The sequence below is a fragment of the Vombatus ursinus genome, unplaced genomic scaffold (assembly GCF_900497805.2).
Source record: "Vombatus ursinus unplaced genomic scaffold, bare-nosed wombat genome assembly UNPS02014779.1, whole genome shotgun sequence".
In the NCBI taxonomy this organism is placed as follows: domain Eukaryota; kingdom Metazoa; phylum Chordata; class Mammalia; order Diprotodontia; family Vombatidae; genus Vombatus; species Vombatus ursinus.
The window spans coordinates 60,015,679-60,031,794 of NW_020954557.1; the positions used below are offsets into that span (position 1 = coordinate 60,015,679).

General features: G+C 38.4%; 1 protein-coding gene across 1 annotated transcript in view; it reads right to left on the reverse strand.

Annotated features, from left to right (window-relative positions):
- Positions 1-16,116, reverse strand: part of DAPL1 (death associated protein like 1) — a 35,340-nt gene that overhangs the window by 15,462 nt on the left and 3,762 nt on the right. The window contains exon 2 of the mRNA XM_027865710.1: positions 5,955-6,042. Coding sequence (XP_027721511.1) covers positions 5,955-6,042 — 88 coding nt within the window. The remainder of the gene's footprint in view (positions 1-5,954; positions 6,043-16,116) is intronic.

A 16,116-nucleotide genomic window follows, 5' to 3' on the forward strand; every position in this document is an offset into this window, starting at 1 on the left:
GAGCAAATTTAGAGAATCCACCCCAAATGTTCACACAGACTATCTGTGCCTGACCTGTGGTAGAACATTCCGAGCTTGTATTGGTCTGATCAGTCACAGTCGGACACTCTGCAACTTGGCTCTAACATAGTGAGGTCATTTTGGTCTTCTTTAAGAATGAAGGACAACAACCCATTTCTTATAACACAGTAATTTTGTGTTGCATTCATGTACCACAATTTGTTTAGCCATTCCCCAGTTGATGGACATCTACTTTGTTTCCAACTCCTAGCTATCACAAAAGTGCTGCTATAAATATTTCAGAAGATATGGGGACTATTTTCTTATCAAGGACTTCCTTGGGATATAAGCCCAGTAAGGGGGTCTCTGGTTCAAAAGGTTTGGACATTTTAATCAGTTTATTGGCTTAATTCCAAACTGCTTTCCAAAATGGTTGTATCATTTCACAGTAATATATTAGTGTGCCTGTCTTCCCAAATCCCTTCCAACATTGACTGTTGTCAGTTTTTTCATTTTTGCTCATTTGCAGGGTGTGAGGTGAAATGTTGCTTTAATTTGCATTTCTCTTATTATTAGTAATTTGCAGCATTTTTTTTATGTGGTTGTGGATACTTTGTAGTTCTTTTGAATTGCCTGCATTTAGGAGGATGGAAAAGGTGAGTTGCAGAATCTTGGAGTGGTGGCCCATTTGAAGGATCAGTAGGCTGGGTTAGCCTTGTAGGGGTCCCAGTACACTGAATGTAGCACATGGAGGAAAAATTTTTGCCCAGCTCACATTCCTTTACCAGGCCTGCTTCTGGTTTTGCTGACTTTTATTTTGACAGTGAATTGTTGATTCTGTTTACCACCTGATAATCACTTTGGTTCTCAGGATGGTAAGAGATGGCTAAAATCAGAGGACCTCTATCAACATATCAATTTCTCCATGCAAACAGTCAAACTCCTAACTATTTTTACCTCCAGCATTTGTAGTCGGTATCTGCTGAGTTCCGTCACTCCCTGTACTCTTAGCCATTTTCCTCTATAACACATACTCTCCCTCTGCCTGCCCATTTCATCACGACCTCCAGAAACCTCATTCCCATTTGTCTATCTCATGTTTATGGAACTTTCACCCAGTCTAGCTCCCTGTCCCATAGTTATCTATTGACTTCCAGTCTCTTTCTTTTCTCAAAGAACTCAGACCCTAGGAACTAGTTTTCCTTCCCATTTCAACTCTTGCTTTCATAAGTGAGGATTTTAATATGCACACTGATTTGCTCTCAAGCATTTTAGCCAACCTCCTCAACTTCTATGAGTCCACCTTCATTCATCTACACCCAAGGATGACTATATGCTTGATCTGATAAGTATCTATAACTGCTCTGCCTCCATGGCTGAGAACTCTGTAATTCCTCTCTGACCACCATCTCCTAGCTCTTATTCTCTCCATCTGCCTCACTCTCCTTAAACCTGTTCTCTGTGTTCATCTTGAACTGAAGCTCTTCTATGCCATTGCCCCTATTCTGGCCTTATGTTCCTCCTTTCCAAATCTTGACCCATGTTTGACCAATTCAGTCACACATTATCAGCTAACCTTGAAATTCTCATTGGCTTTCTATTGTTAGTGACATGGTGCCAAAGCCCGACCTTACTTCACTCTCACGATCTACTTTTTGTACTCCTATGTATGTACTGTTGAATACTGTTGGAGAAAATAATGAAATCATGCTGAGTTTACTACAAATGTATCTAATTTCTTTTTTTAAAAATAAATTTATTTTAAAACATTTTATTTATTTTAAATTTAAATGCAAAACAAAAAAAGAAAAAAAGAACATTTCCACATACACAGCACAACATGAGAGGATTCAATACAAAACAATAAATTTCCATTTCACAAAAACCTGTGTAATAAATCCTACATGTTGTTTCAAAGCAACCCAGCTTTTCTGTGCTTCCTTCTAGATTTTCTTTTGTTCTCTGCTGTGTACTTTTTGTTTTATTTTATTCCCCCCCCATCAATCAATTGTAGCCTTAAGAAGGCTACAATTAAACACAAATATATATGTATATACATATACACACACAGACATATATATGTATATACATATCCATAAACATACACATACATATACACACATATACATATATTTTAAACCATACTATGCATATTTCTATTTGTCAGTTCTTTCTCTGGAGGTGGATAGCATCTTTCTTCATAGATTCCTTTGTAGTTTATTTGAATATTTATAATACTCAGAATAGCTTAGTCATTCACAGTTATTCTTTGAATTATATTGCTGTTACAGTATACAACATTCTCTTGGTTCTGCTCATTTCACTCTTCATTATTTCATGCAAGTCTTTCCTTGTTTTTCTAAATCAATCAGCTCGTCATTTTATCATATCTACTCTCAACTGGGCCATTTTGCTTTGTGGCTGGCTTTAACTATTCCAAACCTCTGTCCTCAGACTTCTCATATCATCTTCCCTTCTCCCTCTCAGCAAAGACCTCCTAGTTTATCCCTACTCTACATCTCACACCCCTTGTTTAACCACTATTCTCTCCTCCTTTGTTCTAGTCTCTGATAAAGAAATGGTCTTTCTTTTGGCCAAAGCCAACCCTGCCATTTATATTCTTCACCCTATCCTCTGCTATTTCTTCCAGCAGCTTGCCCCAGTCCTTTCTCTTGTTTTCTATTTCTCCATATCCAAGTCTCCTTCCATGATGGGTACACATACACCCAGATCTCTCTCATTATTTAAAAAAACCCCAAAAACCCAGATCTTCAAATGAGCCTGGCTTCCCCTCAAACAATTGCCTGATTATTATTTTCCCTTTTCACAACCAAACTTCTAGAAAGTGTGGTCTACATTTATTTCTTCCACTTCCTTACCTCCCACTCATTTTTCAAACCTTGCAATGTGTATCCCAACCCTCTTAATTGACTCATACTGATCAACCTAAGGATACTAAAGATCTCTTACTTGATAAATTCAATTATCTTTTCTCAGACTTAATTTAACTTGACCTCTCTATAGTTTTTGATCCTGTCAACCACCCCTTTCTCTTGGATACCCCTTTCCTTTTTGTCCACTTTTGTCTTACATGACTTTTTTTCTCTTGATTTTTCTGCTACTTGTGTGACCTTTTATTTTCAGTCTCCTTTGCTGGATCCTCATCTTCCTGAGCACTAAGTGTGGGTGTCTTCCAAGGCTCTGCCTGGAACCTTTTCTTCTCTCTCTACATTCTCTCCATGTGCTATCTCACTAGATCCCAGCAGTTCAAAGATCATTTCTCTGTAGATAACTGCTAGATCTAGATATCTAATCCTAATCATGCCCTTTAATTGCAGTTCCACATTATGAACCTTTTGCTGGATGTTGCTACCTAGATGTCTTATCTTAAACTCAACACTTCCAAAATGTTTTCCTTGAAAATGCCTTACTCCTTCCTTCAAACTTTTGTATTTCTTGTGAGGACATTATCATCCATTCCTTCCTATCTCTTAACTCCCAAATCCAATCAGTTGCCAAATCTTGTCAATTCTATATTCATGATCCCTGCCATATCCATCCCTTCTCTGTACTCACTCAGCCTCTACTCTAGTTCAGGCTTCCATTACCTCTCATCTAGATTAGTAGGATAAGTCTCCAAGTCCTTCCAACCTTCTTACAGTAGCCAGATAGCACAGGGGATAGAGCTGTGGACCTGCAGTCAGGAATACTGCCTCAGGTCCCAGACTGCTGGAACTTTCTAACCTTGGTCATTCCTCAATTTCCATTGGGAGCAACTTCAAAGCCTAATATGTCCCACTCAGCCTTAACCCGTGGCAAGCTTTTGAAGAATAGTAAGCACTTCACCCTAGGATTAGTAGCTTCAGCTTGTAAACCACAGTTTGAAACCTGTTCTTGTGTACTTCCTTGGCAGTCCAGCACTGATTGACAGTGAGTGACTCAGAAGTAGCTTCGAGCATTAGTGTGTAGCCTGGTGTTACCATGGAGATCCTGCCTAGGATCCATCAGCCAGTACCACGTTAGAATGGACTCCTATAACCATCTTACATATAGTAAATACATTATGTAAGGTGAGTACCTTACATAAGGTGAGTATAGAGGAAAGAACACTGGCTGTAAAATCAGAGGGCCTTCACTGAAATCCTACTTCTTTTTCTAATTACTATTTGGGCAAGCCATTCGAATTCTGTATTTTAGCTTTCTCAGCTCTCAAATGAGGCTGTTAAACTTAGCTGATCTCAAAAGGTCTTTTTTATGTTTAGATCCTCTAAGATATGGACTTTTAATTCTCAGATACCAGGCCTGGACAAAAGAACAGCTTATCATAATTAACTTTATTGTACCAGTGATTTCAACTGAAACAGGTTTTAATTTAATTAATGTTTCCCCTATATCATTGTTATTTTTCTTTTATTATCTCTTATTAAATAGCTATTGCTAATGAGGCAAACAGGTACTTTATTTTAAGAATGTGGAAAACAATCTTTAGCATATTTTCTCCTCTTCAAGATAAAACAGAACAGAGGTTGGGAGGCAAACAATAATTTTAGAAGGAGTAGGTTTAAATATTCTTTTATCCAAAGAAAACAAGAAAGACCATACCCAATGTTCTATTCCATACCATATTATGTCTCTGACAGTGGTAAACCTCCATGAATTTGACCTAAAAAGGCTTAAGGATGGACCCTAAGTACCCTTGACTTTCTTTTAATGCCCTGTTACAAACCTATCATCCATAAATTTAATCAAACCTTTCTTGAATACTTTCTATCGTGATGTGTTCCTGGAGTAACAAGGTCTATGTGTTTCATTATCTGCTGAATACACTATTCCTCCCCTCTAACCCTCTTTTCTTAAATGGCATTTAGAATTATTCTGGATGTTTGTGTACAGAACTAACAACTTCCCTCTGCTTAGCTCCGGGCATAGCTACCGTGTCAAGGATGTGGCAGAATCAGCAAGGGGAAAACAAATTCAGTGCCTTCCGGGTATGCCAAATATAGTGACCATTAGTTTCTAAATAACTGAGTGGTGAATTTAAAACCAAAAACGTATTCATTTTAAATGTGGGACTCTTGTTCCCCAAAGCATCTTATAAAAGCAGGTCAAGCTTAGGACAATATTTTAAGAGGTGATCTGAAAATAGTATGGAGGGAATTGCATAAGCTTTGGATGCAGGCAGCGGAGAAGAGGTGAACTGGGAGTTGGAGGCTTCAATCCCAGCTCGGGCTCCCTTAGATATTTGAGCAAGTTACTCACTCTCTCTGGGGCTTTGCAAAATGGTGGCATGACTACCTGCACCTAGCTCACAGGGCTGTTGAGAACACCCCAAGTGCTCTAGACATTGAAGCAACATTGAATGTCAGCATTTAAAGAGCCCGATAGCAAAGCCATGGAAGGCAGCCACCACTTGAAGGTGACCTCAACTTTAAATCTCATTTTCATTTTCTAGTTCCCTGACAGCCCCAGCACTGGGCCTGGAGTCAGGAAGACCTGAATTCAAATCCAGCCTCGGAAACTTACTAGCTGTGTGTCCTTGGGTAAAACACTTAACCTTAGTTTCCTCAACTGTAAAATGGGCACAAATAGTAGCACCCACCTCACTGGAGTTGTTGTGAGAATCAAATGAGATGATATTTACAAAGCAATTAGCACTGTACCTGGAACATATTAGGTGCTTAATAAATGCTTGCTCCCTTTCCCTTCTCCCCCAAGTCCTGCTGACATCACAGATCAAGGGTTTCCTAGATTCTGTACCAGGTCGTATATCTGCCTAGTTTCTTACTAGCCAGTTCTCTTCTCCTTTTTCTTGGGAGGCTGTTTCCCTGCCTGATCCAGTAAAAAGAAGGAGAGGCCTATTTAGGCCAGGAAGTAGAATGCCTGATGGCCTTCTTTACAATCTAGAGCTGATGGCAGTGTAGGGGGAAGTTATCATCCTGACAAACAATCCTTACCTTGTCTTCTCTAGTCCTCCTTTTTTGGCATTTCTCTCCACAACCACATTTTCTTGTTTTTTGGAAACTCGCATTCCTCCTGCTTTGACTGCAAAGAAAAAGAGCAGAGATGTGAGAGCTTCCCAGCAGAGCTGTGAGGAGGTTTGCTTTCTTATTGACAGCCTTGAATTTTAAACATTGCAGCTTTAGAGCAATAGATAGCCTGAAGCTTAAGAATTATAGATAAAATTTTTTTAAAGATCACTTAATTATAGCCCTACTTAAAGTAGTGAAGTAAGAGTTGTGTTAAAACAGCATAAACAAAACCTTTCATTTAAAAAAAAAGTCTCTGTAGCAGACTTGTTTATCTTCTCCCTGTAATGTGGTTAGAAGAACAAAAAAAAAAACCCAAAAAACCAAACCTCAGGGTTTTGCTGCAAGGCAGCACAGCACAATGGAAACAACCCTCACCAAGGAATCAGAGTTCATATCCTACTTATTACCTTTGTGATTTTAGGCAAGTCCCTTAACTTTCCTGGGCTTCAGTTCTCCGCTCTGTAAAGTGAGCGGATTGGACAAGCTGGCATCTGAGTCTCTTCTAACTTCTAAATTAATGGCCCTATATTTGGGAAGTAGAATCCTAATTAATCATAAGGCAGCTAGGTAGCTCAGTGAAGCAAGGAGTCAGGATGGTGTGAGTTCAAATTGTGCCTCAGATACTTACTAGCTATATGACCCTGGGTAAGTCACTTAACCTCTATCTGCCTCAGTTTCTTCAACTATGAAGTGGGGATAATAATAGCATCTACCTCCCGGGGTTGTTGTAAGGATCAAATGAGATAAAACCTGTGTAGCACAAGACCTTGTATATCTAGGCAGATATACAAGACCCTGAGCCCAAGACTTATAGGAGTAGTAATGGCCCTCAGACCAGCCACCTGGCTTCCAAACTTACCCATCATGGAAAATGGACCTGCTATCCTCCATGTGCTGAGGGGTGGAGTGGGAGGGGTGGGTCTGCTTTCCTCTTGCTTGATCTTTTTCAATAGCAAGGCTTTGGTAATTCCAATCCCTAGACACAGTAGGCTCAAAGAATTGCTTGTTTCTTTCCTTCCTTTAGAAGACCACAGTTACTTCTCCCTTCTATGATGACTGCTGGGGTGAGATTGGAAGAGGGGTGGGGAGTCTGGGTAGGTAAGTGGTAACAAACTCAAATAGAAATGATCCCTGTGGGTCACATATTGACTTAGAAAGCTACAAATTTACATTATCTATGTTTTATTGTATTTTTATTTATTTTGTTACACATTTCCCAATTACATTTTAATCTGGTTCAGCCCAGATTGAGTGTTGTTGTTACTGCTTGCAACAGGTAGGCTGTAAATTTCACACCTATGATCTAGACCAATCCCATTTTACAGATGAACAGCAAATGAAGGAATGAGGCTTAGAGAGATTAAATGACTTTGGCAAGGTTAGACAGATAGTAAGCAATAGAGGCAAAATTCATTCACTCAGATTCATATAGATTCACTCAGGCCTTCTACTTGAGAAAAAAAATTATCATCTAACCATGTTTTTGCATAGACTGATTGGGAATTGTAATGCGATGTTCCCATTTTTTAGTTGGCATCTTTTTCAGCCAAAGTTTCTGAAGGCCAAATAACGTGGGATGTACCTAAAGTCATGATAACATGGGTTTCATTCAGCATAAGTGCCTGCAAACATAAGGACCACCCCTCAAGTTATGATGCAGACCCAAAAAAACTCAAATATAAATGTTCTAAGTTAATTACATAGCATTAATGATCATGCCATTCACAAAACCAATTAACACTAATTAGGCTACAGATGACCTAACAACAACAATTCAAGAGTTGAACAATGTCAGTTGAAATCAAGTTTTGAGAAAGAATAACCTATTTCAATGAACATGTCAAAACAAATTCTTTTTTTCCCTTTATGCCCAGGAAATCTATGAATTCAAAAGCAGTCAGATGAAAAAAAACAACAACCCTGAATGTATGTAAATTTGTTTGAACTCATTTATTCTTTTTGTGGATATGTAATATTTGCAATTTTCTATAACTATTTAAAAGAGAGCAAAAAAATGAAGAAAACCTATCCTATTCCTGAAAGCACTTCTGAAAAGGCCAAAGAATACTTCATTCAATGCCTACATAATTTATGTTGGAATTCTGCTAGGTTCACTCAGACAAGAAAAAAAACGGGGGGGGGGGGCTTTTCTGATGGTACCTTGTCTACTTTGGATTCCAATAAGATGTTTATACAAAAGGAAAACTGAAAGGACAACATTAAAAGTCAAGTATGAGTAAAATTATATCTTCTGATGTAGTCTTCAAATCTAGAATGAAAATTTTTCTTAAAAGAGTTCAGAAATACATAGGGCAGGCAAGCCAGCCTAGCTGAAGCAGCAAGGCACTTTGAGGGAAAGACAAGAGGTGGCATGCACCAGGTGAGTCCAATCATTGCTACCACCTTGATCACCACCTCCTTTCATATCCTCATGGAAACAACCCAAGACCCTGAGCCCAAGACTTATAGGAGTAGTAATGGCTCTCAGACTAGCCACCTGGCTTCCAAACTTACCCATCATGGAAAATGGACCTGCTATCCTCCATCTGCTGAGGGGTGGAGTGGGAGGGGTGGGTCTGCTTTCCTCTTGCTTGATCTTTTTCAAAAGCAAGGCTTTGGTAATTCCAATCCCTAGCTCTTTCCTGGCTCTCAGATGCTCCACTCAACTCCTGGAGGTGCTCAGGGGAACCCTATTCCCTAACTGTTCTTTTTATGGGTATCAGGACTTATTTCTTCAGTTTAGTGGTGTGGCCTGTGTGCATTTATGCAATTAGATTCTTGACTGTGCCACAAACCAGTAAGAAAATTTTTCCTTTTCCCCTTGCTGCTTTGTTTCAATGGAATATATTTATAAGCATGGGGTAAGAGTTGACCACACAAGTGAGAGAAATGAATATTTCTCTCTTGTATTTAATAACTATTGAATTAGGATCAAGATTTTTCCCCTTTTCTACTTCCTCATCTTGAAATCAACCAGTGTGGGAAATCTTGGGCAAAGACTGACCCTGCCAGGAAGGCTATGATCTAATCAAAGATTGTAAAGAAATTCTAAGTTTAGGTGAATGGGTGGATTCCTATTCATTGTGTTTTACTCTGACAGGCCTGGGAAAATGTGGATTCTCCCTTTTTTCAAAGGGGTGAAGTGAATATTGATAAGTCTCTTTGATCAAGACTGAGTGCTCAGTGTCACCTACCTCAAGACCCTCACTGGAATAAGCCTACCTCTCATTATAATATTCATCTTCTCATTACTTGCTAACCAATCAGAATTGATTTCCCCCTCAGGTGCACCCCCTTCAATGTTGAAAGTTTGACAGGCTTGCTCTTTTTGTTCACCGAGAAAAAAAATGAGCCTATTTTGTTGACTGCTTTCTAGACACAGTTAATAAAATTGATTATAATTTATCCAGAAACTCTGTCTCTCAGAAATTTTCAATCATCACACACGTATAATTTAGCTGTAGACAGTCATTTATTCAAACATAGAAGCAAAAAGAATAAAATCTAATGTATTAAAACAACCACTGCATGGGCTGAGTACCTAAGGCTTTTCCCAGAGATAACAACCCCAAACCAGTCTCTATCGATAAGATGACAGAGAAGGCAATCTGCTGAAGGAGAAGCATGGAATAGGATCATAATTAATCCTATTTTATGGATCAGAAAACTGGGGTTCAGTGAAGTTAAAGAAGCTTATTCAAGGTCATGAAGTTAATGTGTCATGGCTAGGATTCAACTCAAGGTCCACCATTCTTTCCACGATGCCATGGTAACTTTCCAGAAGAGCCCGTAAATATCCTCTATAATTTCAGAAGTAAGAACTAGCACCAGTGGATAGAAGTGTTACAGATGTAAATTTTAACTCAATATTTAGAAGAATTTTCTAAGAATTGAAGCTTTTAAAAAATGATAGGGGATGATATGTATGTAGTAAATTCCTTGCAGGGATGTTGTGAGGCTCAAATGAGATAATGGATGTAAAGTACTTTGCCAACCTTAAAGTACAATAAAAATGTTAGCTATTATTATAATTAGCTTCTAGTCACCAGGCCTTCAGTCTGGAGATAACTTCATTTTCTGAGCCTTCTATTGCACTTCTGCTGAGCTTAAGCAATATTTATAGAGCATTGCAGGGTTGTATGCTGGTAAATGTTTAACAAGAAGAGGGGGCATTCCTATTGTTAAATTTAATCTGCATTGTTACACTTTCTGAAGCCCTAGCAATCATCAAAACAATGAATCAAGCCTAGATTTAAAGCAATTGCTGATTTCTGAGATGATGTTGTTGGGGCATTTCAGTTGTGTCCAACTCTTCATGACTCCATTTGAGGTTTTCTTGGCAAAGATACTGGAATGGTTTGCCATTTCCTCTAAATGAGGAAACTGAGGTAAACAGGGTTAAGTGACTTGCACACGGTCACAAGGAAGACAACTCTTCCTCTATTCCAAGCCCAGTGCTCTGTCCACTGTGCCATCTAGCTACCGAAAGTGTAAACACTAAAATGTAATCACACTGAAAATTTAATAATGGTCTCTTGTAAGCTGGTTAGAGCTGGCACCAGCACACTCCTGGTCCCCTGCCAATTTAAGTACATATTCTCTGACAGAAAAGTTGTAGACAATGGAAAGTTGGGCTAAATGATGTCTAATGTTCCTTCCTTCGCTAATGTCCTATTGTTCTAGTAAAGAGTATCCCCTCCTCTCTCATTTCTCATTCCCTCACACCCTTTCTCTTCTTAAGAACTTTGGACAGAGGATGAGTACTATTGTTCCCCAAACAGTAAAAAGCAATTGAGGGGAAAATATTTCTATTAAATCTTTATGAGAATGGTCTATATACACATAGGCTATCTTTGAAGATAACATGAGAAGGGAATAGGCAAGTAGTTATAGGCAGTTTTCTACAACAGGCCACCAAGTTTTTAAGGCAAACTAACTAACTGAAGGATCAAGAACACAAGATCCTGTTGTGTTTGTTGTTTGTGGACTTGAAGAAAACATTTGTTTCAACAGAATAAACAGCAGCATTGAAAACTCTCTCCGGATAATGTATCTCTCATACATATATTAAAATCACACAAGACTCCATGGTCTAATAAATGCTTGTTGAATTGAATTGAATTGATATATATCACTATAGAGAAACCTTGTTTAATGATCTGTTAACATGTTAAGTGTCATGTGGCAAATAAATTTTCCCCAGTGTTAGGGGAATTTATTTATTAATTTGTTATTTATTTCCTAAAAATGTTAAATAAAGTGTTATTTCCTAAGGTTCTTTAAATGTTCTTATTTGTAGGTAATATCAAAATAGTTGCACAAGCCCTGGAATACTGTAAAGATTCCTGAGTGAAATCTATGGTATTTTATATAGATTTTATCTAACTATCCATACTGAAAAAACAGAGTGGATGAAGAACAAATATTACTTAGATCATGTGTAGTTTAAAGGAAAGCTTGCCCAATTAGTCCATATATATGAGTATCTTGGACAGTGCTGCACATAAATAATGAGCTGCGCTCCAAGTTAAGTAGAAAGAGGAGGAGACCAATCAAGATTTTTTTCAAGAAAGCATGGGAAACTGCCCTGCTTTCACTGATCCTAAATTGTCTACTGCTTGGGGGAAAACACCAACTCTCTCTTTAGCATCAATGTTCTTCCAATGATCTGTTTGCCTGGGAATTAATGAACACCATCATCACAGAACAATTAAAATTACAAACAACTCAAAGCACAATGGAAAAATGCAAGGTTGGTGTAAGCAAATAGGACGTCACCAGTGACAACTTGTGTGCAGAAAGCAGAGTAAGATATGATGAGAGTTACAAAACTGGATAAGCTACCATATATAAAGCCCTTTATAAACCTTAAAGGACTATATAAATATCATCTATTGTTTTATTAGTATGAAGAGGTTGGTTGCTCAAATGAATAGAATGAGAGACAACAGATGGAGATTCTGACTGGTGAGTTAGTATTCCTGAGCTACTAAAAGAATAAGAAGGTTCTAGCTCCTGGTGTAAATAGTCTGTGAGGGATTTATGGTAACATATAGACAAGAGTTGCAAAGGTCTGGAAGCATTGTGGTCTATATCAATGGAAGGAATGAATCAAAGCATCAAGCAAAACATAATTAAACAAATAAAAAAAGGATTCCAGTAATGGTAGGTGTATTCATTTTTACGATGAATGACGTGCAAGTACTTTCCAAAAATTCACCCAGATAAGTACTTTGGTCCAGTCCTAGAGCTCAGAATTCTTTCTGTCATAGGCTGTTCAGTAGCTAGAGCACTGGGCCTGGAGTTAAGAAGACCCTAGTTCAAATCCAACCTCAGATACTTACTGACTGTCTGACCCTAGGCAAGTCAATTAATCTCTGTTTGGCTCAGTTTTCTCATCTTGAGGGTAACAATAACACTTACCTCTCAGGTTGTTGTGAGGATCAGATGAAATAATATTTGTAAAGTGCTTAGCGCAGAGCCTGGCACATAGCAATTGCTTCATAAATTTGTGTTTCCCTTCTTCCCTTCCTTCATAGACATTCATAGTTTATGGTAGGCAAGCCTTAGATACAATAATAATCTCTTATGTTTTTATAATACCATTTCTTTTCTAAACCATATGCTTAACTACATAATTATATTTGTCCTAAAAATATCTCCTTAAAGCAGATGTTATATCTGTGTTACAGATGGATAGACTGAGGTACAGAGGTTATGGCCATGATACATATGGGTGAGTGATTTGGATAGAACTGAAGCCCCCTATCTGAGTTGTTAAGGTTCATTTACAAAGCTCTTCTAGAAAAACTAGTCACACTCTGCCAGCACCATTAAGAAAACCTCTGGGGATCTGATGAACATTCAATCAACGTATCTTGACAACATAGTTTAGGATTAGGTAAGATTTATTTTGAGCTGTTTACATTGCAGTTGGAACCCAGGTGTCCTAAGTCCCCATTCAATGCCCTGTGTTTTCTTCCTTTTCTAATGTCTGACTCCAATGACTCATTGTGATATCAAGGTAGACCTGAGATCTTGTGGGTCTGACGAAGCTGCTGAGGTTTGGGGTACAAACTGACTGATGGATGTCTGCATTTACTGCTTAAGGACTGGTGTAGCCAAACTTGGAGTGTCTAAACACCAAAAAGGCCACAGTGACTCAGAATGATTACTGCATTATAAGGAGAGAGTACTCACATTAACAAAATTATAGATCATTAAAATAAGGTTTTGATCCTTAGAGTAAGATTTTGGAAAAACAATACTCAACTTTCAAATAGTACTCATTTTACCCTTTTATTACGAACACTAATGCAATGATCTCACTTTTCCCAGAAAGCTGAAAGGGGAAATTGAGAAGAGGAAAGTTGTGCTTTTTCAATGATTACTTTGAAAACTTAAACTTCCCTATAGAAAATAAAGTTTTGCTATGTTATACACATCAGCCTTGCTTATTACCAGTACAACGGGTTCAGGTTTTGAATGAATATACTTTAATTACAAAACTATTTTTTTTTTTCTGGTGAGGCAATTGGGGTTAAGTGACTTGCTCAGGGTCACACAGCTAGTAAGAGTCAAGGCTTTGGTCTGAGACCAGATTTGATCTCAGGTCCTCCTGACTCCAGGGCCGGTGTTTTATCCACTGCGCCACCTAACTGCTCCATACAAAACTATTTTTGCGAGAGTTTATATCTTAGGAAAAATCCAAACTCAAAGTATGTATGGAATTCTTTAGGCTGAAATTTCTTTAGAGAATGTAAGACTAGAGTTGGAGAGGGCCTCAGAAATCAGCCAGTCCAACTCACTTCTTTTATGCATGAGAAAAGTGAAGCATAGAAAAATCACATGACTTGGCCAAGGTCACTTTGCTTGGTGTTTTCTGGTTGATAGCTATTGAAATGAGGAAGGAAAAAAATCAGGTGCAATTCTTCCTACCCAGGAAGACATTATGCATGTTAAAAAAAAAGCCTAAGTGAAAGGTTTGTACATATTTTAGATTTGCAACCAATACCTTCTATTTGAAGTCTTTTATCAAGGGTCAAATGATTGTAAATTATTATTCATTCATATTGGGTGCTTTCCAGTTAGTTTTGAGCATTCTCAGCAGGACCCACAGGACTCTTCAAACCAGCTTCTCTTCATTCTCCTCCCTGATTCATCATCTGCTGCATCCTTCTTTGGGTGGGGGAATGGCTCTCTCAGACTCCTTCCCTGAATCCACACACACAATTTCCTGCGATAGGTCTCATCACAGGAATCTTTGGGAGCCCCAGGTTTTGCTTGGAGCCAGCTCCTTAAGCAGCTGCTATCTTGCCCTTTTTCCCAGCATCAGCCTTGATTCTGCATCATACCACTTATACTTTCGTGAGGCAACTAGGTGGCTCAGTGGGTAGAAAGCTGGACCTAGAGTCAGAAAGACCCGAGTTCAAACCCAGCCTTAGACACTTATTAGCTGTATGACTCTAGGGGAGTTGCTTAGCCTCTGTTTACCTCGGTTTCTTCATTTGTGAAATGGTGATGATAAAAGCTCCTACCTCCCCAGGATTATTTTGATAATATTTACAAAATATCATATATATGTATGTGTGTATATTTGTGTGTATGTATGTATGTATGTATATATGTATTATATATACCTGTGCCCTTCTGCTTCCTAACCTTACCTTGGTGAGCTCCCCACTTTCTACAAAGTGGCAGGATCAAAAGATCCCAGAACTATAAGGGCCTTTATAGATCATCTAGTTTACCCTACTACAGAAATTAAGCAACTTGCCTAAGGTCACACAGTTAGTGTATGAGCCAGCATTTGCACTTAGGTGTCCTGATTTTTACTAGCTATGTGACCCTAGGCAAGTCATATAACTGTTTGCCTCCGCTTCCCCAGGTGGAAAATGAGCTGGAGAAAGGAAATGATAAATCACTCCAGCAACTCTGAAAGAAAACCCCAAATGGGGTCATGAAGTCAGACACGACTGAAATGACTGAACAACAACTTCTGATTTCAAATCTACCACTCTTTCTACTATACTTACTCTTATAATGAATTGTCCAATAGAATGTAAGCTCCTTGAGGACAGTGAGCATAGAGTGTTGGACTTGGACTCAAGAAGTCGTAAGTTTGACTCTAGCCTCAGACATTTAGTAGCTGTATGATCCTGGGCAAGTCACTTACCCTTTTTTTTCAGCCTTAGTTTCCTCCTCTGTAAAATGGAGATAATAAAATAACAGTACCTACCTCAAAGATTTTTTGTGAAGATCAAATGAGGTAATACATAACGAGCCCTTTGCAAACTTTAGAGTTACAGAAATGTTAGCTCTTGTTATTATCATTTGTATCCCCAGTGCCTGGATGCAGTAGGCACTTAATAAATGCTTGTGGATTGATAGATTGCTCAAGGTCATATAGAAAGTACTAAGTGATAGAGAAAGACCTTCAGAATCTTTATCTTTCCCTTGTACCAAAATGCCTTCTAGTGACGTACAGGACTCTCAGTTTGTTTAGGAGTTCAATCGAATAACCCTCAACAGGTCCCTTATTCAATGCCAAACCAAACAGTTACTAAGCTATGTAGCTATTTCTGACTCTATTCTTCTTTTCTCTTTATCATGTACTTGGCCTCCCCAGGATGCTTTCCAAGTACACTTTTTGTTGCTTTTGATGTTGTTGAAGTAATGTGGTTCTTTTGAAACTAAAAGCAACAGAGACAGGAAATTCAAAGCTAAGCTTTACTTGATACAGCCTGGGCCTCCTAATGTACTCACATTTAATGTGTTCCTGTTTTATAGCACAAATTTAACTGTGGTTAGCTGTAGTGCAATATAAGATATTTATGTCTACATAAAAGTGAAGCCACCCAGGTCTTAGCATCTATCAGGAAGGGAGAGTTACAGTCAGGCTGTCTTCTCTGGAGAGTTTATTTTCCACTGTGCATTTGTGGGTATCTTTCTTTCTCTCTTTTTTCTTCCTTCCTTCCTTCTTTCCTTCCTTCCTTCCTTCCTTCCTTCCTTCCTTCCTTCCTTCCTTCCTTCCTTTCTTTTTTCTTTCTTTCTTTCTTTCTTTCTTTCTTTCTTTCTTTCTTTCTTT